The sequence below is a fragment of the Poecile atricapillus genome, chromosome 5 (genome assembly GCF_030490865.1).
Source record: "Poecile atricapillus isolate bPoeAtr1 chromosome 5, bPoeAtr1.hap1, whole genome shotgun sequence".
In the NCBI taxonomy this organism is placed as follows: Eukaryota; Metazoa; Chordata; class Aves; order Passeriformes; family Paridae; genus Poecile; species Poecile atricapillus.
The window spans coordinates 23647193-23669379 of NC_081253.1; the positions used below are offsets into that span (position 1 = coordinate 23647193).

Sequence of the window (22187 nt, forward strand, 5' to 3'; positions counted from 1 at the left end):
TTGCCAGCCCCAAGCCTCAGGCACAAAGCACTTCCTATTCTGCTGGATATTGCTTGTATGAACCCTGCTTTTCGATAATTCAGAATGACCCCACCAATACCATAGTAACTGGTAAGAAATAATGCAAAGAAAAGAAGTTGTGTAGCACTTTTAAAACTCTTTTTGCATTTATATGTTTACATGTTGGGTAGAATTCTGTGAAAGATAAATTTATGAATGTAAAGAGTGACTTGACTGCTTCCTTGGCACAAGAAACCAATGAAAAATAATGCATAATTAAAACGAGTTTTGTTTGTTTCAGGAAATCTTCATTGAAAGAGATTATCAAACAAGTGTTTTAGCCAGGGCTATATTAGCACCATAATACTTTAATGTGAAGATTGAGAAATATAAGTAAATAGAAAAACGTCTCTTTTTTTCTCAAGACTTAAAATGCATGTTGCAAAATTATTAAATGGACATGCTGATACTTCTGATTAACTGAACAATTTTGGTTCTACATCTCCTTTATCCTTAAGATGATGCTGAGGCAGTAAAGCACCACACCAATGCATCAGATAACTATATACTGGATATTAGGAGATATCACATGTAAAATGTTGATGGGAGTTACTAGCTTTTCTCAAAATGTGGCCATCTGTTTATACACTGGTATTTAAACACTTAACTTTAACCTGTGTTCCAGTTCAACACTAAATTAGATTAATTCGATTGACCAAGATGTTCTCTCTTAAAATTTCTACCAGCAGGATTAATACAGTCTACTAGGAAGAACATTACTATTTAAAATCATGATCAGCCTGACAGCAAAGGCCAGAAGTTCATTCTCGCACATAGCTGAAAGAGAGACAAAAATAAGCAGACCTCAGGAATAATGATCTCCATTTAGCTAATTAATTAAAACAACGTAAGGTAACTTAGAAATAAGAATACCCCTGAGAGATTTTTTGGTGGCTTTCAAGATCATGGATACAGTACAAAGTAAAGTCATCTTTTGATGTTAGATGAGTGGAAGCAGCTTCACTGGCGTATTTTTTTCTGCTGTTTTGAAGTTAGCACCATGTTCTTATTTGTTCTGTCATAGCACAGTCCTCTCTATTTTTATTTAACCCAAAAGCACTCATAAAACCACAGTATGTTAATATTCACATTAAATATTAGTGAAAACATAATAAATGGTAGTAAACGATAACTGTCAGAAATTCCAGTATGAATAGGCAATGCTATAATTAGTCTGATCCAAGCTGAGCTGGCATGAATTAAGCTTGCATTTCCTACACTTTCTCACCAGTGTTGCACAGAGCACAGGAGCATCATTTCAGCTCAACTCCAGTTGGAGACATTAAAACACTTTAAACTTAGGCTTTAACTGACACTTTCATTGTGCTAAATATATTTTAAACTGCCACCTCAAGTTCTTGCCCCACCGTGCCATCTTCATGAATAGCATATTCTGTGATACACAAGTGCAGTCATACAAGTCTCCTACCTGAAGAGATGGAGAAGGTTAATTTACATATTTAATATTGTAAGTAAAAGCACAAACTGCAGGGCCACGCTGCATTGTGAAGGAGGGCTCCAGTAGCAGTTGGGATTACTGGATTATTGGAAAACACACAACAGTCAGTCTGCTGACATACATGTGAATAAAGATGGGGAAATGACACCATGGCTAGAAAAGACAAAAAAAAAAGCTAAATTGAGAAATACCTTCATTTGGTAGTGCAGCTGTGCTCCACAGGGGCACATGGAACATCCTTGGTCTCTCATTCTCTGCTGGGAGTGCAGGAGAAACAGCACAGTGGCTGGCCAGGAAGGACACTCATCCATCAGCTACTACCCAGCCAGCCAAGCAGTAGTGAAGGACTCCAGAGAGTGCACAGTTCAGGTCTCACTTGGAAAGGGGATGCTGCTCCCAACTGTAAGACAGAAATTCTCATTACAAAAAGGAACAAAAGCTCCAAGAAGAGTTTGTTGTTTAAACCATGGGACAAGACTAAAATCAGACTGGTCTCACACCTGCTAATCATAACTTCTTTCCTGTGTAAAGATTTCTGGCTGGTTATACTAAATGAGCTACTTGAAGATAGTCACATCTTGACATTACACAGACGGGGTGATAAAAATGACTGTAATGTTAAAGCAGCTCAATTCTAAGTTTGCAGCACTTCACCACTCAAATACTGCAGAGAAACATTTCATCATGCTGAATGACAAACAGAAGGCCTCCACTTGCCCTGAGGATCCAATTCTTTCCTGCTCTTGAGTTTTGCCAGTGTATTTCCAGGGCCTGACTTTCCATCTTAGATGTCTTTAGCTGCAATTATTGGAGACCTCACCACTCAGGCTCTCCACTTGTATGTGACTAATCCAGCACAGGAGGTAGCAGATCAAATATATGGGAGCTCTTTAGCTGGGGCTGCCCTCCCCTCTCAGCCCTCACCACTGCTGTGGGTGGAGATCCATTCTCCCACTGCAACTGGAAACACTGGACACAAGTCCCACTGTGGGAACAAGTCCCACTGGCCAGGGCACAAAAGAAACTGCTGGGAGCTGCAACACCTTCTGCTACTGTAGAGACTGCCCAGTACGCTTGAGTCAGGGCTGTGGAAGACCAGCCCTGCCCAGTTATTTGCAGAGGTGATTTATCATGATAGGACCCTGACTTGACTTTCCTGTCCCTTTGTGGGAGATCAGGGCTCCTGTACATGAAGGGAGTACACAAATGCAGATAGTTTTTTGTTCCTAGTCAAAAAGCAAGATGCCACAAAGCTACCCCACAGGTGTCTGGTGATCCTGATCTTCATAAGCTAAAAAAGGTATTGCTTTTCTTTATTGCAAAACAGCATCAGTCAAGCCGGTCTTTACCCAGTGCAGACACGATAATGGGAAATACGTACAGGCCGTACCCTATAATTAGGGTGCTTTCAGAAGTGTCCCTGGCTTTCCAGGCAGGCAAATGTAAAGCACTGTGACGCATCACTAGAAGGTGTAATTGCTCTCAGGAAATTGGTAAGATTTTCTTTAAATGCTCATAGGTTCCTTTGTCAATGGGATGTCAGAACTTGAAGAGCCTGATGGGGACTGAAGTGTCAAAATGCTGACAAGCAAGATAAAGCTATTTGTGCCCATTGTCACCACCCCTAAAGGCTATGAAGGAAATCTTTCACTCATCTAACCCCAGGGAAATAAATAGGTTAGTCAGACTGAGGCAGTAAGGAGCCATCCAGGATCCTTTTTCTTAATAACACACTGAGGATGGGCCAATTTAGTCATGTACTTTTTAATTATTACTTTTCCATAAAAACATCCGTCACCTTATGAATAATGTCTGCCTCATGTGTACATTTCTTTCTGACCTCAGCTTGGTCAGGTGAATTTGACTTTCTAATTATCTTGCCATCCCTTGGCTGGTATGAATGAGGATATCAGCTCGATTACTACCAGCCTATTCACTTTCTGCTTTCACTCAAACTTTGGTTTTTTGGAGACAGAGCTTTTATGGAGCCAAAGGTTTTGAATCTAAGCAGTCTGTAGATAGCACTAAGATATATGCTTGTGTGCAGACTTACACGTAATTCAATCTGAGATAGTTTAGGGGTGGAATGCCTCTATTTGTAACAAGGAAATCTAATTTTTACTAGGCCTTCAACATTATTCACTATTACAGTTTTCATGGCAGATTATCACACACACCAAGAATGACAACACTATTTTAGTACACCGCATGAGCAGAACAGGGGCAGATTTCATACTGAAAGTTTTCCAGAAGTGCTGGTCTGCCAGGATTGTATCAGTAGAGCCATACTCTCCCTAACTTATCATTTACACACTATAATGCTGAATATACACTACAAAATTATTTTATGGAATTCATTGAGTTGTTTATAGACCTATTGTTCTCGCACTTTGGTACAGGTAAAATCTGCCAGTATTTACATTTTATACTACTGTAGTTAAATAAATATTCAAGACACTGCACTAAAAATTAAATGCATTAAAGCAACTGTAACTACACATATCTATACAACGATGTATATAACAATGTACAATTAAAATTTCAAGGGAAAAAATCCTCTTGTTTACAGATGAAATAATGCTTATTTATTAAGGGAAATATGCTTATGAAAGTCAAATTACTTTTGTCCAGTAGCAAAGAACAATTCCACCTGAATTTTCTCTAATTTTTCCTGGTTTTCCTAAAACTTTCCAAGTAAAATGAAAACTATAGCGATTAAAAGCTGGTGAATACAAGCAGCTTTCAACAAAAAATAAAGTGTGGATTTTTTTAAAGCAGTGATACTCATTTGAAATGCACAGCACTTAATTTTATGAATGACTACAGGAACTCCAAAGGGGCCACTGTGTTTTTTTCCTTGCATCAATAATCCACACACAAGAATTTACACAACAGAACACAAGAACTCCATGGGAACACTGTAATGCAAACATATCCACATGACTTTGTGCTTTGAAAATATGCATTTATCTTTTATGTTTTTAAGCACTTAATGCTAATCTGCCTATTAAAAACCAGTAGCCAACTGACCATTTAGTCTTCCACTGTGTAAAATACAACTGTCAAATACAACAATTTGTATTTCCAGTATGCCAAACTGGAGGACTTGCTGTCTACTTCTTAGTGTTATGATGAAGATTTATAAATATCTGTAGTGCTTTAGTGCATGCTAAGTTTTTTTTTATGGATTTAGATACAGCAGTATTCAATGTTATAAAGAATCCTAGACAAACAGCTAACTCCTGTGTTAAAAAAAAAAAAAAAAAAATTGGCAAAATTCTCCTTCTGACTCTATTCAAGCACGTAAGGATTCAGAGAAGTAAAGATATCCTGAAAAGTCCTGTAAGAATCCCAAGTTCCAGGCCTCATGACAGGCTGCATTACAGCAGTCTCAAGATTATTGCTGAGCCACAGCAACCTCCAAAAAGTCATTCTTCAAACAAGAACAATTGAAGCACAGCAGTGTTCTGGATCTTGCCTTCATCTCTTCTGCCCAGTCCCCTTCCCATCCTTCCTCCACCATATTCCCATGCCAAACTTTGTAAAGTGGCAACACAAAACCTGGGCTAAACACCAGCTGACAAAGGGACCAGGAGGTGGTTTTCTAATGGCTGGTGGTTCCTGTCCACTGCCACATTGACTTTATTTCTCTAAAAACTTTCCTCCTCTGTTCTTCTAAATTCTTGGGAACACAAATGAAACATAGTAGGGACATTGTTCTTTAGGGGCTTATTTTCTCCTTCATAAACCCCAAAGAATCCACAGCATCACAATGTAAGAAAAATACCATTTATGGTGAAGGTACAACAGGATGAGCTGAAGCCACTGCAGGCTTCTCGTACTCCCTTCTGTAAGTCACTACTTCCCTCCTTGGCCCAAGATTTTTCCCTAATCTGCTTTCCTAGAACTCTCCATTAAAACTGTTAATTATCTTGGGACAAGACAAACTGAATATTTGACAAAGAGCTTACATAGAGCACTAGTTGGTACTTTGACATTACCTACAAAGAAAAACACAGTCTAAATTTTACCCCATCCACTTTAAAAAAAAATGAAAAAAAAAAAAGGTTCATTTCCTCATTCTGCAGTAGTAGGGTGCTGTAGTAGGGCTCCAACAGGGGCTTTAACACAACCCGAAATGGGAATACACTTAGGACAGAGAGATGCATTGCCAGCTGATGAATTTATTGTCAGGAAACAATGGCTTTGCAATAAAGAAGATGAAGTATACAACTGTAACATTAAGTAGAATTTTCAGCTGAGCTGCTCTTAATCATGAAAAACGTATGCTGGCTTTGATTTTACCATCTGTGCACCCTTAAAATGATTTGGGCCAGGAGATCAAAATGCTTTTCACTTAGTTTTGGTGCCATTGTTTGCTGTCAAAGAACTTCATATCAGATGGAGGACACTTAACTGTGAATTCCTAAACCTAGAAAAATATTTCCAGAGGTCTGTGCAGCTCAAGGCAGCTGTTCAACCTCTGTGTGCTAGCAGAAACTTCATACCTGGCAGAACAAGGAGGGAGACAGACCCAAAAAGACACTGGGCTTCTGAAAAAAACATCTACCAATCTACCACCTTTGCAAACAGGGCTTCTAAAAAACCCCCCAAAGAACACAAAAGCAGCAAAACACAAACAAAGGTGACTGACTGTCCTGGGGTGACTTTATGATATTGGTATCCCTAATCGTCTGGTTTATGTTATATATTAAGTTCTGCACTTTTAAGACTGGCTCTGAGAGCAAGAGAGGGGGAAGAAGAAGCACGCAGTTTGTGTTAAAGAAAAACATCACTCCCACACAGCTCGCTCCTGGACTGTGGTGTCTGCAGCACGGACAGACAGGGGGACAGAGCTTCTCTCTGGTTTTTAGTTAGTTTCAGCTAGCTGAGGCAGAAGAGTTCCCTGGACCTTTGTTTTTTTTTCCTTTTTCTTGGATCTGTGCAAGCCTGCTCTGGACTGAACACCCAGCCAAACCCCGGGAGCTCACGCCTGTGGCCCACCGGGGCCTGGGCCTCGGCACTTTCCAGCGCCGGAGGGACTGATAAGAAACTGAGCGAGCCGAGCTACACCACATAAAAAGGACTTTTCTTCCTAGATTTGCCATCCCATCGAACAGCAAGAGGTTTTATTATTTAATATTATTCAATTTTCTGTTAAATAAACAGCTTTTTCCACTTCTCTCCAAGGAAATTTTTTCCCTTTCCCGGACCAGTTGGTGTGGAGGGGCATTTCCCTGGGGAAATCCCCATTTAGTTTTCCTCCCTAATTTGCCCTAAACTAAGACACTGACTGGTAAAAACATGTAGGCCTCACCCTGAGTGCCCAGGATTTAGGAAGGCTCTGCAATGCCAGCTGTACTTCCACAATTCAAACACACAACAAACTGACAGAGAAAACACATTCATGATGGCACGTCAGTTAAAATTAAACTGAAGTCAGATTGTGAGGGATATGAAAAGTCACAGACATGATTATATGTAGATTTGTAACAATGGCTATTAAAATTGTCATTTCTCCCTCTCCTTCAAACTGTACCTTTCAGTGCAGCCTTCCTTCTGTGGATGACAGCATAACAAACATAGCCAAGGAACATACAACCTCTTAAGAGCAAAGTGTCATCCTTTGAAATTAGATGTCAAACAAATGAATATTCAATCAAATAAATATCTGTTATATTCATACATTGCTGTAGTAAATTCATTTTAATATAGCAAAGAATGCTGGGAAAAAATTAAAATCTAGAATAGTTTTTATATTAGTCTCCATTAAATGGGCTCTCTTAATTTTCACTTTGTACCCTGCAAGCCACAAAAGCCACACATGTAGTAGTTGATGTGGTGTGCAACTCTTGGCCAATCTACTTACTTTCATTCTGTAGATGCACATTCTTCTACTACTTTTTTGGGATGACTCCAATTTTTTACCCAAAATAATTTTAAAGACTTAATCCTGACTTTCAAAGTTCCAGCAAGATTCACCTTGAGCATAATCAACAGAATGGGAGGAGGGGAGGGGGAAAAGCTCTCAGTGCTGACTGATAGATTTTTGATATTGCTGTGCTTCCCTTTTACTAATTATGCCCAGATTGCTCATCATGCCAGATACTGTTTATGCTAGGAATTTTCTACAGCATACCTCAGGGGCAAATTGCCTGTAGTGGTGAGCTGGGAATTCTCTATAGCCTACTTTAACAAACAAACTTCCAGTATTCCTCCACATCATATCATTCAACTTTCCTGCCAAATCTTCAGCACACTTTTCAACTGAGCTAACCAGCAAACTCCAGAGAGGGGTATTCCTTGACACACGGATTGTTTATTCCCTCGAGTACGGTATATGCTCTCTGACCCCTCGATCTTGCACAAGCTAAGAAAACACACTAGTTTTTAGTCAGCAGGCTGTTGATAACGAAAGGTATCTGGGCAAAAGCCCTCGTGCTGGACAGCAGCTATTAGTCTTGAGATTTCATGTAAATTTCACAGACATTTATAGCAACTGTTAATTTCTTCTCTGCAGAAGCTGCCACCTCAACCTCGTCTACTTTTCACAGATAGATAAGATCTTTTGTAAAGAAACTGGATTTTAATCAGTTGATTAGGCTCTAAGATTGGAGTATATACGTTCTCTGAATTAGCGGATTGTTTTGGGCAGTGTGAGAAAGCTGTTCCAGCGCACACCACCACCGTGTATTTGGGACGGGCCAGAAAACAAACTACACCTCCATACTATCCCACCACAACTGCTATCAATTATCCCCGTTCCTCTTTAAAACATTTGTGATTGGGTGTGCTGGCTGCTCGCAGAACAACTAACCCTGCTTTTCATGCCGAATACTCCTGTTCAGAGTGGCGAGGCTGCACCGGTGCTTCGCCAGCTCCCACGTGTGACAAAGTGCCAAGGGCAGGCATGTGGCGGGGGAAGGAACCACCAAGGGTCTCATTCCTGCGTGTCCCTGCCCTGACGCGGGCCGCAAGGCAGGAGCCGAGGCGTGTGAGGTGCGAGGCTGGCGAGGCCGAGGGCTGTGGAGACCCCACGACCCCCGGGCACGGCCATTGCTGGGCAGCGGCCCGGCGAGTCCCGCGGCGGGCTGGAGGCCGGAGCCCCTCGGGGCCGGGCTCAGCTGAGGGCTGCGGGTGACGCCCGGCCGAGTGCAGCGGCCGTCGAGGGGCGATCCCCGCCATCCCCGGGCCGCCGCTTTGTCCTTGCCCGGCCCGGAGCACACGCGCGCCCCCGGGCGCGGCGGGAGCGCGCCTGCGCGCACCCCGCTGCCGGCAGGCGGGAGCGAGCGCCCCCTCTCCCCTCCCCCGCTGGCCGGGAGCTCCGCCGGCGGCCGCGGGCGGGCGGGGGAGCCCGGGCGGGGCTGGGGGAGGCCGGGGGCGGCCGGGCCCCCTCCCCGCCTCCGCTCCGCTCCGCGGCGCGCGCCCGCCGCCCCCCGCCCCGGCCCCCCGGCCCGCCGCGGGAGCCCGCGCCGCAGAGCGGGGCCCGCCAGCGCCACCCGCCGGCCGCGGGGCCGCACCGCGCCTCCCCCCGTCCCCCCCTGCTCCGGCTCTCAATGTTCCACACTGCCCGGCCACAGAGCCGCCGCCGCCGCCGTAGAGCCCCCCGGCCGCCTCCGTCCCCTCCTCGGGCGCCGCGGGCCCGGCCCGGCCCCCCGCCATCCCGCCCCTCCGACCCAGCAGCGGGACAGGACGCCGGCGAAGGTAAGGGAGCGGCGGGCGAGGCGGCCGCCGCGGCGGCTGGGCGAGCGCGGTGGGGGGAGGCGGGGAGGAGGCGGGGGGGCTGGTAGAGGAGCTTTGTTCTTGTTTTCGGCGCTCGCTGCCTGGCGGCGGCCGGGGGCGCGGGGCCGGCCCGAGTTCACGCCTCACTTGGTGCACACGCACGGTGCGGAGCGGGGCCGGGCGAGCCGCCGCCGCCCGCCGAGCCGAGCCGAGCCGAGCCGCGGCGGGCTGGCGCTCCCCACAAAGCGCGGCCGGGCGGCCGCCTGGATCCAGCCCTGCCGCAGCTCCCGCCGCTCCTCCTCGGGCCCCCCCGGCCGCCGGGGCAGCCCCCTCCTTCTTCCCCCCCCCCGCTCCCCGCCTTTCCCGATCGGCGGAAAAATGTCGGTCTGCCTGGCGGAGCTGCGCGGGGAGCGGCGGCGGGGAGAGCTGTGCAGAAGGTGCAGTTTGAATTATGCTTCTTCCCCCTCCGGCAGCTCTGTGGTGGCCAAATGCAGTTCTCGCTGCTGGCCATGTAAATAACCGGGGCTGCTGCTACCCCAGTGGCTTTAAATGCATCGCGGGGCTTTTCCCCTTCCGAAAAAAAGCCCTACGACCAACAAAAATCCAAACCTCGTTTCCCCCCGTGCCAGCCCTTTAAATGCTCGGAGCAAGTGTACATTTCCATCTGAAATCGACCCAAGTGTTACTGGCAGTGTATTTTGTCGGAGAGGGGAAGAGGGGGATCTGGCGTTTGGACCCAATAAAATGGTCTGCTCCAATGTAAATATTTACAGGTTATTAGTGACTTTTTAAAAAACATTTTCAGTGAGGTCTGTTATTTACAGTGTGTCATAAGTTATTAATGTTCATTGCCTAAGTACCCTGCTAAATCTGTCTCATGCCTTAGAACAAAGTCGACAATTGGCATATTGTTTAAAGTATGAAAAAAATGCGAGTGGGTTTAAAAATTGGAAATATCTGTATTTTCAGAAGTGTAAATATTGCTTTGTAGCTGTCAAACTCCAGCCCTTGGGTATGAGATAAAAAAGTATATTTTGATTAATTTCTCACTGAAACCGACCTGTCACCTATTCAAAGTTTTCTGGAACTTGGGGAAGGTCAAGAGAGAGTCCTGCCTGTTGTATGAACTCTGCCTCTTTTCTTCCCCAAAAAAGTTCTGTGTCATGTCCAGTGATAGGCAGAGGTCAGTGGAACTTGGGGAATGACAAGAGAGAGTCCTTCCTTGTGTATTTACTGTCTCTTTTCCTTCCCCAAAAAGTTCCCCACGATGTCCAGTGATAGGCAGAGGTCAGACGATGAAAGTCCAAGTACCAGCAGTGGTAGTTCAGATGCTGATCAGAGGGATCCGCCTGCACCTGAACCTGAAGAGCAAGAAGAACGAAAACCCTCTGCCACCCAGCAGAAGAAGAACACCAAACTATCCAGCAAAACTACTGCTAAGCTATCTACTAGTGCAAAAAGGTAAAGGGGAGAGTGAAACATCCTGCAGTATTTTTGCACAGTATTTGGAGTCACAGTACTTGCACTGCACTTGTCAGGGCAGAGGGATTGTTCTTGTAAAGCTGTGTGGAAGGGAGTGAACTATCAGCTTTGGTAGTACACAAGCCTGCTAAGCAGAGTTTTAATTAATCCAAGTCTTGTTGGGGTAACAGCTACACAAACTTTTCCTATGCCTTGTGAGGAGTTGGTACAGAACTTGGTAACTTACAGGCTGACTGGGAGGGAGGCACCTAGGTGTATTTTGTATTTGCAAAAATGTGTGAGAAAGCTTTGGCACTTTTTTTCTGAGTAAGGTTTCCATGCCTGATTGGTATAGGGTGGAGTCATCCTGAAGTATTTTATTATGGTCTGTAGACTGATGACAGGCAATGCTGTCTAATTAAAGAAGTCATAAAACCCCAGTGGCTTCTCTGGGCCTTATGAGAGATTTTCATGATGATGCACAGGAGAGCCTTACACACCTTGAAGGAATGGGTTCTCTTGGGAGAAACCTAGGTGAGTTTTCTCCCTTAGGATCTGTGTATTTAAACCATGATGTTCTACAGGTAGCCTCTACCTTTAATCTTCAGAAACCTTGTTTAGTTACATTGGTTGCACTTGCATTTGCATAGAAGTTTCTTGGCAGTCTGGGTCTCAAGATGTATAGTCTGGTAATTTTTCTCCAAGATCAGTTGTGTGCAACACTCAAACTTTAAATTCTTTAATCTCAGCTGTATTTGGAGAAGAAATATAATTTTCCAGTCCTTCCCTGGAGCTGCTTTCCTTTGAAAACATTTACAAGTATCCTGTAGCAAGAAAAGTTGTAAGATAGCTGTAGTAGCTTCAAATTTTGCTTATTCAGCATGAGTGTTATGAGAGTTTTAACTTTTACGAACACTAGTAATTTTGTATTTGACTTAAACTTAGTAAATTATTTTTGAAATATGTTAAAATTGTTGCAGAGAATGGCTGTGTGGATTTGATGACTTTTTAGGCTTGTTGCAGAAACCCTTTGAAGTATGATTGGCTAAAGAGAAAAAAGTTTAGCAACTACTATGTAGCACTTGTAATTTGTTGTTAGTTATCTTTATTTGACAAGTCTGAGGTACAGGTTTTTCACACTGACTTTCCCCATCTTGTCTTTATTTCACTTAATTGTTGCAAGTCTAATTCTATGCATCTCAGATAGTTCAGTAGGCTGAATTACTAAAATAATTGCATTTATTAATGCAAGGACATCCAGAGCAGTTTCTGTTAGCTCATTTTCTAACACCTGCTATTTGCATGAAATTCAAAGTATTGCTCATGTATGTCTGTTTGTGAAGAGAAGTCTTACTTGATATTTTTAAGAGGAGTTTAACATGTATTTTGAAATTGCACCTCTTATGTACCTCATCAAACTTTAAATTGACAGTAAGTTTTCAGTGCTCATTTTTCAGATCTTAACTCCTTGTGAATGTTTGTCGTAAATTATGCACAAATTAGTTCAAGTTATTGTATCACTTTTTATCACATAAATACAGCTACTATAGAAGGTTGCAGGAGGAAAGGCAGCAGAAGGTATGGAGAGAAGCAAAGTTGATGCAGAGAGATTATTCCAGTAACAGAGACAGCCTGACAGATCTGCAAATCCACTTTTTAAACACACTGCAAAGTAGTAGGTAAAATATTTGTGAAAAGAGTGTGTCTGCTGCCAGCACGGTTCACTTGAGCCTCAGTCACAGGTCCTGTAGCTCTGGTTTAAAGTCATTGTCAAATCTGCCTGGGCAGGCTCCCCCCCCGCCTCATTTGCATATTAGCTTGAAAAGAAAATCTCCCTGGTAAAAAGTGCTCGGATGTGAAAAAGAGTTACTTTCCTGAATAGTTGTGGGAAATTTCTACCCAGCTAAGCTGTAAGTGTTCTGTTTACATACAGCGTGGAGCAGGAAAAAAGCTGCAAAGTTTCTCAGCTGTGGGATTTGGGTTATGCCTCTGAGAACAAAGAGGAAGCAGCCATGTTAGCATTACTGAAGGCAAAGCCAATCTTGCATTTAACTGCATGGTGGTAGAGGGCAGTGTAATTCCCTGATTTATTCTATAGACTATCTCAAATGCTTTGTGTCTGTTCTCATTTCACCAACAGAATCCAGAAGGAGCTAGCTGAAATAACCCTTGATCCTCCTCCTAACTGCAGGTATGTAATGGCTTCTTAAATTGTGTTCGGTGGTAGGAAATTAATGTGCTCAGCTTAACAAAAGGCAAACTTAGTGTTTATGACGGGTGACTGTTAGACAGAAATTGCATACAAGCATACAAAACGTTTGAAACTTAAGTTTGATATTTTGTCTGCATGTTGGAGATGTAGTCAATAGTGATTGACGTACACAGTAAAATCTATTCAGTTTGTTGTTCACAGCTGGTCACTGCCTTCGTGAAACATTAATTATATGAATGTCAAAATAATGCTGAAGCTTTCAACTTAATGTCTGCATGTAGTTTGAACTGGGTTTTTGAGTGCTGAGTTTCTAGAGTGATCTTTTAGTTTGGAAGTAAAGAACTGTATGTGATTTTTATAAGCTTTCTCTTAGTATGTTGTTTAACAGATTAACTGATGTATTGCCTCTAAATTTATGTTTCTGTTGGTCAAAGTTGAAGTCACTTTATAAAGAATATTTTTAAGGAAGTCCCCAGCTTGGGAGGCACTTCTGTTAGGTTTTAGAAAATGAAATTTTAAGCATGGAAGGCTGAGTGATTTAGTTTTAAAGTGATGTTTTGGAACTGAAGCACTTGATCTGTAGGAAAGTTAGACAGTAGCACAATTAGCTGATTTCTTTAAATCTTTTGCATGTTGTACTTTTGTTTAAAGGATACATAAAATTCTCATTAGCTGGGAGCACCCAATGTTCAGATTTGCAGTAAAGCTAGCTTTAAATAATATTGCTGGTCAAAAATTATTTGAGTCATCTCAGTAAGATTTCTGAATGGAAGGTATCTTAATAACTTGTATAACCATGTACATGTTTCAAACAAAACACTGGAAATGCTTTCTGATTCTGTGTTGGAATTGTTTGACTTTTGAATAATTAGAAAAGTTTGGTGGGTGTTTTGTGAATTTGATAAAATATGAGCTGTTCTTCTGTCTCACTAATCCATGAGCACAGGGGCTAAATCAGAGCAGTGTTTTATTGAATTTGTGGTGGAGGCGTCTTGTCCTAAGGACTCTGCTGTAGATTGCCTGTGGCAGTCTGATGTATTTGCATGCAGGGTCAGTGGCTCTGTTTGTTTAGGGTTTGTTTTATTTTGTTTGTTTGGCGTTTTTTGGGTTCTTTTTGTTTGTTTGTTTTTTTGAGGTTTGTTGTTGTTGTTTGTGGGGAGATGGGTTTGGTTTTAAATAACTGCTTTAGATAACTTTAAATAAATTACTGGGATCTAGTTCTGTGTTGGTTCTGCACTTTATATTTGAACCATCAAAGGGGCATGGTAGAAGAGAAAGTATTTAAATGAAATAGAACTCAGACTCTTTGCTTACAGTTGCCAAAAAGATAATTGTAACAGTTTCGGGTACAGCAAGTTACAGCTTTTAGAAAGAGAAGCTTCCCCCTTTCACACTCTGCAGCACTGTCTGATACTTGGCTCCCTGGGAAAGCGTGTTCCTCTCATATTAGAACAAGAGTATTGCAGAGCATTTTGCTTGTGAGCTGGTACAGCCACATGCCCAGGAATGCTGTTGAGAATGATGAAAACCCCCCAACGTGTCTAAAATTATTCAAGTTTCTTTCCTACAGAGAGTAGGAAAACATGTTATTTTTTTACCAGCGAGGAAGTCAATGTTTCTGTTCCCATAGGTATTTTTAAGAGGAATTTAGTGGATTTACTCAGTAACAACTTTATGATGAGTGCATTTTTACCTTTTGCAAAATAAAAAAAAAAAAAACCTACAAGAGAAACAAGCTTCTGTAACAGGAGATCAGGGTTTCCATGATAAACAGTTTGAAAAGAGTTTCAATGCCCAATGTATTTACTGTTCCATTGAAACTGACTTGTTAGAAGGAGCCTTTCTGGTACCAAGAGGTAAATGCAGCTGTTTCTTATGTGCAGAAACAGTTGGCACTTTTACCTTCTTATAGGGTGTAGTAGCACAGATTAGGCTACAGACAAACACAGCAGGCTGATGACACCTCTGTATTGCTCATCATGCAACAAGCAAAGCAGCAGAGTGCTATTTATTGCATTTCTTGTGTCAGTAAAAGAATTTGTAAAAAAACCCTAAAACGTTTAAAAGCCTGTATAATTTGAGCATATTCTCACGTGTTTAAAAATAAAAACCTTGTGTCTAAGTTCTCCCAAAACCAGTTTTGCATGCACAGTTGTTTCTCTTCAGTTCTAGAGCACACCCTTATCATTTGCGATCCACATGTTGCAAGCTTTACAAGAATACAACTGGAAACTAATGCTCTTGGATGCTGATAGTCCTGGTTATTCTGTTACATAAGTAATGAAAAATTTGCAATTTTAAAAATGCATTTATGACACATATAAAACGTTAAATGTTGCTTTAACGGGATACAGTACAAATACTGAAGATTATGTTGAGCTCTCTCATATCATGCTAAACACTGATATCTGCTGCCACTTCTCACCTGCCTGTGCAACTGCCCAGAAACACCCCATGGGAGCGACCTGAGGCTGATTTAGCTACTTTAAAATGACACCAACTGGCTGCACTGTGATTCTCATGCAAAAGAGGTGTAGATTTCCCCAGCAGTTGTTTTTCCTGCAGTCACATCTATTGCTATAACATCTGCTTTATAAAAATGCCAGAGCCCCAAGAAAGCCCCGTTCCTGGGTATGCTGAGCAGGCCTGGGCTGCACATTAACTTGTCTTTTAGGCTCTGGGGTAGCAGAATGACAGACACAGTAAAACTGACTAAACAGTAGTTTTTTGCTTGCCTGTCTCAACAGTAAAGATTGATTTCTGATTCTGTTAATTGAACAATGAACTGTTGAAAAAATCATGTTGTCATGTATCATGCTGTCATGTTTGTGAGCAGTGAATACGAGCTGCTTCTTGGAGGTACCAAGTATAAAACTTAATATCTTCATGCTGATAGCTTTACTCTGTAACACACAGTAGTACTAAATTTCCTGTGATTTTGGTGTGATTTTCAATAAAGAAAACATCAAAAGCAATAAAATTATATTCAGTCTTAGGCCACTAAAGATGTTGGAGAAAAATTAAATGCTGCTTTCCACTCATGTTTTCTCCTGTTCAACAGAAAAGCCTGAAACAAGTCAATTACTGTCCAACATACACCGTAGCACTAGGACACATAGGTAAACTGAGGACAGGTATCTGATTCAATTTTTTCTTGCTTTTGCTGGCTTAACTCAAAGCTGTGGTACTTGATGCAATATGCTGTATTTAATTTCTTTTGTGCTTTTAATAGCATAAAGCAAAGCTAAAAAGATCTTGGCCCTATTGCTCCTAGGCAGCTCAGTTTCAAACCATGGCCGTGCACTTATACATACTTCAAGGTGTGGAAGTGTGCCAAACCCCACTGTTACAGACTCTCAGGTAAATGCTGCAAAGATTTTGCACGTAGTGCGTGGTAAATCTGCACTGCAGAGATGCTCTTAAATAGGTTTGACATATCTGGAATAACTGTTTTCAGCTCATAGCATGAAACTGTTTAGCTCAGAGGTCACTGCTCTGTAGGTAAGGTTATGTCTGAAGCTGCTGTTGTGATCTGCCCAACTTGGAGGCTGCAGCTCAGGTGGAGCAGGGCACTGCTGTCTCCAACGCTCATTGTACTTCCTGGATTTTAGGACTGGCACAAGTGGGGCTGTTCCCAGGGGTGCTATGATTTATAGCAGCTTCCTTTAGCTGCTCCTGGCTGCCCTGCTGATCTACAATAACAAAAATGTGTACTCCCAGTTTTCTTTCCTCAGTCTTCCTCATTTCCATTCCTAAATTAAATATTGTTCTTTGTGGAAAAGTTTTTGAAGTTCAATTTAATAACACTCATGTCAGCTTTGTTTATAGTTTACAGCCCATTTTACAACAAATCCACTTTAGTGTAAACTTCGCTGGAAATGAATGCAAACACCAAATTCAGTGTATCCACTCAGAGCTTAATTCATGTGGTTTAAAAAGTGGTGAGTTAAAATAGTGCATATTTCCAGGCAAGCAGGAGAATAGAAGTCTTTTATATCCTGTACAGTAAATTTGCTTTAATATCTTCTTTTTGTTAAATTGAAAATCAGATATTTGAAAGCAAGCGGCTAAAAAGAAAAAATAAAATGGAAAGGCCAGGCAAAACACATGCCTTGGAGCACTGGTCAGAGAAGCAACTTGCTTTCTTTGTAGCTGCTGGGAAATGGGACTTATGGCTCAGGGAGAGCTGCTTGGATCACCCCAAAGGCTGCCTGCTCTGTCTCATCCTCTAGCCAGTGAGTGCCTGACCTTATAGGTCTGTTGGAAAGATTTTCCTTAATAGGGATTACGATATTGATTCCTATTTATTTTCAAGCCTTGTATACTAATACATATTAATGTGATTTCTTGAGTAGTACTACAAAAGGTGGCAGTTGATGATTTTGGTGTTTGTAGCCTCTCCTAGACTTGCAAATAGGTTGATGGTTTATGAGTAATTTATTTTGAAATTATGTATTTTAAAATAACACTCCAAAGTATGCGGACTAAGAACAAATGGAAGCAAGACATATAAGGGGTTTGTGTTAATACAGGATTCTTCTGCTTGCTAAGGACTACATTTGTCCCTTTCATTACTGCCACATCTTGGGATAATTCCACCCTGCAGAGTGTTGCCAACACCAGGGTCTGGAGTTTGACACAAAGAAGAATGCCTGCAAAACCCTGGCAGGCGAACACTATAACTGCTTCAGTTATGGACCCTTGAATCCAGATGTTTGTAACTGTTGGACTGTGCTTGTTATTCCATCAGTGTGGGAGCACTGCAGCATGTGTTTAAAGCAATATTGTGAAGGTATTCCTCAGACCAGCAATTTAAGCTCTTTCAGTTGAGCTGTCTGAAACAATGAGGAGCAATGAACAATTGTGCTGGTGGTGCAGGCTCGTCCACGTGCAGAGGTAGCGCTGGATTTGAGCTAATGCAGCCTTGTGTTTGTGAGGAAGGTGCTGCAGCTAAGCTTGTAAAAGCATTCCTTTTGTTAACATACTCTGTCTGCAGTAAGGTTATAGGCAAATGTTTACTCTGCAAACAGTTGTGCCTGTTGAAGATGTTACTGCACAGCTGTGGTTTGCTCCAGTTCTGCCACGGAGGTGACTACTCCAGTCAGAAAGTGAAGCAGATTCGTGTGATTACTCTGTAATGCTCCTCAGGGAGGGGAAAAAAAAAAAAAGGAAAAAAAATTATCCAAGTTTGCTTAAATGGTTTAAATAGGTGATTCAAATGAACTCTGCTGGGTTTTTCCTCTCTCCTCTCATAGCAGGCATTGTTCACACAAAGCTTTTTGCCACACACACCAGGATATGAATAAGTCAATCCATTCCTTTGTCTCTCAAATGTAGTAAGTTTCCATCTCCCCTTTGTCAAAACCAGGCATTTAGTTACTTTAATGAAATCAGGAGGAGAAAGAATATATTGCATGTGGTCAAATAGCAGGCCTTTATACATAAGTGTGTGCCTGTCTTCATATGTATGTTTTTTTCTTCTACTCAAGCTGTTGACTTTTCAGATCCGTGTAAGTCCCCCAGTTTTGTGTTTATGCTGTTGATTTCTTGTTGGGAAAACATCTTCATAGTACTAAATACTGAATCCCAGTGACAAAAAATAAATTGTTGGTTTTCTGGTTTCCACCTCTGCAGTGAAAACCCAGTTGTGAACACTAAATGGTCCCTATGGAAAAGCAGTTGATTAAGGTGTGTAAAAGCTAGAGTTAAGAGTATGTCCACAAAATGCTTGTGCTGAAGCTGAATGAGCAAAATTTTAAAAAATCACCCAAACTCTACTTGATAATGTATCTTGTGGCACATTATGCTTTTTATTGTCTCTCCCTGCCCAGCACTTTGTCATCACTGAGTGCAATAAATGCATTCTACTTGAAAAGAAAGCTGAAGTTTGCAGAATGTTTTTGAGAATACAATCCACATGATTATTTCTAACACTTCCTTCCCTATACAGAAGTTTACAGTTAAAAAAATACAATGGAGAGGGTTCATGGCTCCTCTAAAAACGTATTTGAAGTAGCTTGCAAATGAATATTGAAATTTTACTTAGTATTGCCCATCTCTGATTTATCTGGAATTATTTCTCCTAAGCATTTTCTTCCCTTCTACTTCTTCCTTCCCTTTTTCTAACCAGAAGGCAATAATCCAGGTCAGAGTAGGAAAGAGTGGTGTAATTTAGCACAATAATCAGAAGTCTGGTATTTTTGTATTTCTGTCCAGTTGTAGTAACAGCCTTTATGTCACAGAGTGGCTTTTACCTTATTTGCTGCTAGTGAGTGAAACTCCTTAAGGAAGAGGGATGTTGCAAATTTATAAAGGCATTTCAGTAAAACATTTAAGTGTTAAGTAGAGCCAGAGTGCACTGTTATTTAATATACGTTCATTTAAGAAATGCAATAGTGAAAGATTGTGTAACTCCTGAACATTTTGAATTGTGAGAATATTTAAATTACTTTGTTTTCAGTTGAGACTAGATGACAGATCCACTAACTTAAAATGCCTCAAGTTTTGTGGGTTTTTTCCCCTCTGCTAGTATTGACCTCCTGCAAGCTATAAACCAAAGTTTTTTCAGCCCCCACACAGTGAATTTCTCATGCAAGTATTCTCAGTGGCATAATTTAGAGAGGGTTATGCAACACAAATCAACATATCTACTCATGGGAGTAAGTTTTCATGTCTGCAGATTTGCAGGTTTGAAACTTGTGTGAGCAGTGTTCACAGTACTGTCCTGCCTGCTCTAAAATCTGTGTTAGTCCAAAGATTATATAGATATTTCACTTGTTTACAATGGCACTACTGTCAAAATGAAAAGAAAAATAATATTAATGATTGTCTACCTACTTTAAAGTTGCAGAAATAGTTCAAACACTTCTCATTCAGCTAGTAGTGTTAAAGAACTGATGCTCATTATGTCTTAAGTTTTATCTGAAACAATAGAAAAGCCTGACCAGTTTTTTAAACAATTTTTTAGGTATTGTTGTGCAAAAAAATCGTGAAAACTGCCAAGTAATGGGTCTTAGAACTCTCGATTTGTATAACTGTATGAAGGTCCTTCAGGGCCTTCTGTGATAAAATTGACTAAAATATGCCATGAATATGTATTGTTTTTTTCTTTTTACACTCAAACTGTGCATTGCTCACCACTGCCAGCCTGTCATACTTTGTGATCAATAGTATTTGTGGCAAGGTCCTAGCACTGAATACTTCCCCCTCAGACTGACTTGTCTCTGTGTATCAGTTTGTTTACTGTTACAGACTTGGTACACCTACTTCAAATTCAATTTAACAAAGTGCAAGTACAAGAGAATCAGCTAAACTGCATCAAACCCTTTATGTAAAATAACCTCATTCCTAAAAAACTGGTGTGTGGAGGTTTTCTGGAGCTGATGTATCTCGGGTTTGCGTAGATGTGGAACATTTTGAGACAGGTAATACACAGATTATGAAAAACACCTTGAGCATATTTTCTGTGTTCAGGGCTGGGTAGGCAGGAGCAGGGATATCCAGCTGCCATCTCGAACAGGGGCATGTGTACCATTAAGCTATCCAGGAACTGTGCTGTTCCTTTACATTGATGCTTTACTTTGAGCCAGTAAGTGCTGGTGATAAATGAGTCCTAGCCTGCTTGCATTAATTTGGATTAATTTTCCCTCTGCAGAGAGTGCACTATACTGTTACCTAGTTCAAAACTGTGGTTGGAGCAGTTGTTAATTTTATAGCACTTACTGTAAAACAGACTGGCCAGACCTTTTAGGAACTCAGATACAAGTTTAGTTGGCAATGATTAAACTACTATTGTAAGCATCGCTTTCAGAAACAAAGGAGGGTTAAGATTTTTTTTTTCATGAAACACCAAAATGACTTGTAGTTAGCAGTGAGTCACTTTCAGATTGGAAGAATCTGTGGAGGACCATCTGACAGTCCCTAGTAAATGATGTTTTCCTTATTGATGAGGATACTGGCCTAGACCATATAAATCGTGCATTTGGAGTTAACACTGGGGATGGTAGGCTTGTAGGCACACTGGAGGACAGGACTAGAATCCTAAGTGACCTTAAAAATATTGTGTGACTTAATAATGAGAACTGCAAGGTGCAATGCTTTAGCAGGCATAATCAGCTGCACAGATCTGTGGGGGGGGAAAAAGTCTGGATGAGGAGCAGTTCTTCACAATAGGTGTAGCTACTTTGGGGATCATGTGCTTTGTAGGAAGAAGGAAAGAAAGGAATGGATCTTCAGATATAGAAGTTGCTGCACAGGAAATAAGGCAATTGTTGCTAGTCCAGAGTTGGTTGTTGTGAAAAGCAACTTCAGTTGCCTTAATGAAGACCTAATATTAATGTAGGAGTACCTGGACATAAAGACAGCATGCAAAAGGTGATAGGTCTGCATTGCCAGAGGTTTTTAAGAAACACTGTGGGGAGCAGTTTAGATACAGTTGATTCTACTTCAAGGAGGAAATTGACTGAGTGACCTCTTACAGATCAGTTTGACCAGACCAGCACTTATGCTGGATTTAAATTATAATGCCAAAGGAAGGCTTGTGGGGAAGTGATTTTTGCTTCATTTAAAAACTATTTTAGTCAGGGTTTTGTAGTATAATCACCCTGGAAGATATACAGGTGCTGTGATTCCAAGCAGCAGCAACGATTATTAAAAGAGTCACTGGAAGTGCACAGACTTTATGTTGTCAATCAAAAAAAGCAAATGTCTTGTGATTTTTTCTGCTGATTTATTATTCCACTTTGTCCTCCTGCCCCCCTGATTTTGGCTTTGTTTTAATTTTTTACCTAATCCTACTTTAATTGCATGAAGTCGTCATTTTCTGCCAACTAGAAATAAACTAGGCACATGTCCTCAGTTCTCCAGAAGTGTTTCACCTTTGTGAGAAACAAATAGCACAGTAGATCTGCAGTAGATCTTAATTTTTGATACTTCATACGCTCTGTGCTTGGGTTCTCTGTGTTTCTTCCACAGGCACATAGGTATCTCTAACACAGAGCTAAACAAAAGCAAGGGACATTTTTGTCCTTACACAGAGGCAGTTTGCAGTAGCTATGCAAGCACTAATGCATCGTGCCCAGCACCCCAAATTGGATCCAAGCACATCAGAAAGCGCTTGTGTAGTGCTGTCTGTGACCATGGATCCTGTCTCAAGGCACCCTCTGGAATCAGAGCTAAGATGATTGTAGTGAAAATGTAAGCAGCCTGGCAGGTTTCCAGCTGATGAGTTAATGCTGCTATAAACTTGAGTAGTTCCTCTCTGAGGCATGCAGA

The 22187-nt window shown here is 41.6% G+C and overlaps 1 protein-coding gene across 2 annotated transcripts in view; it reads left to right on the forward strand.

Moving 5' to 3' along the window:
• The first annotated feature begins 9031 nt into the window (after positions 1-9031).
• UBE2E3 (ubiquitin conjugating enzyme E2 E3) overlaps positions 9032-22187 on the forward strand; it is a 56718-nt gene continuing 43562 nt past the window's right edge. The window contains exons 1-3 of one of the 2 annotated variants that reach the window (XM_058840194.1): positions 9032-9223; positions 10500-10702; positions 12843-12893. In XM_058840194.1, the coding sequence (XP_058696177.1) occupies positions 10509-10702; positions 12843-12893 (245 nt within the window). In that variant the 5' untranslated portion in view covers positions 9032-9223; positions 10500-10508. Of the gene's footprint in view, positions 9224-9565; positions 9679-10499; positions 10703-12842; positions 12894-22187 lie in introns of those variants that run through there. The other variant, XM_058840195.1, reaches the window with a different exon arrangement.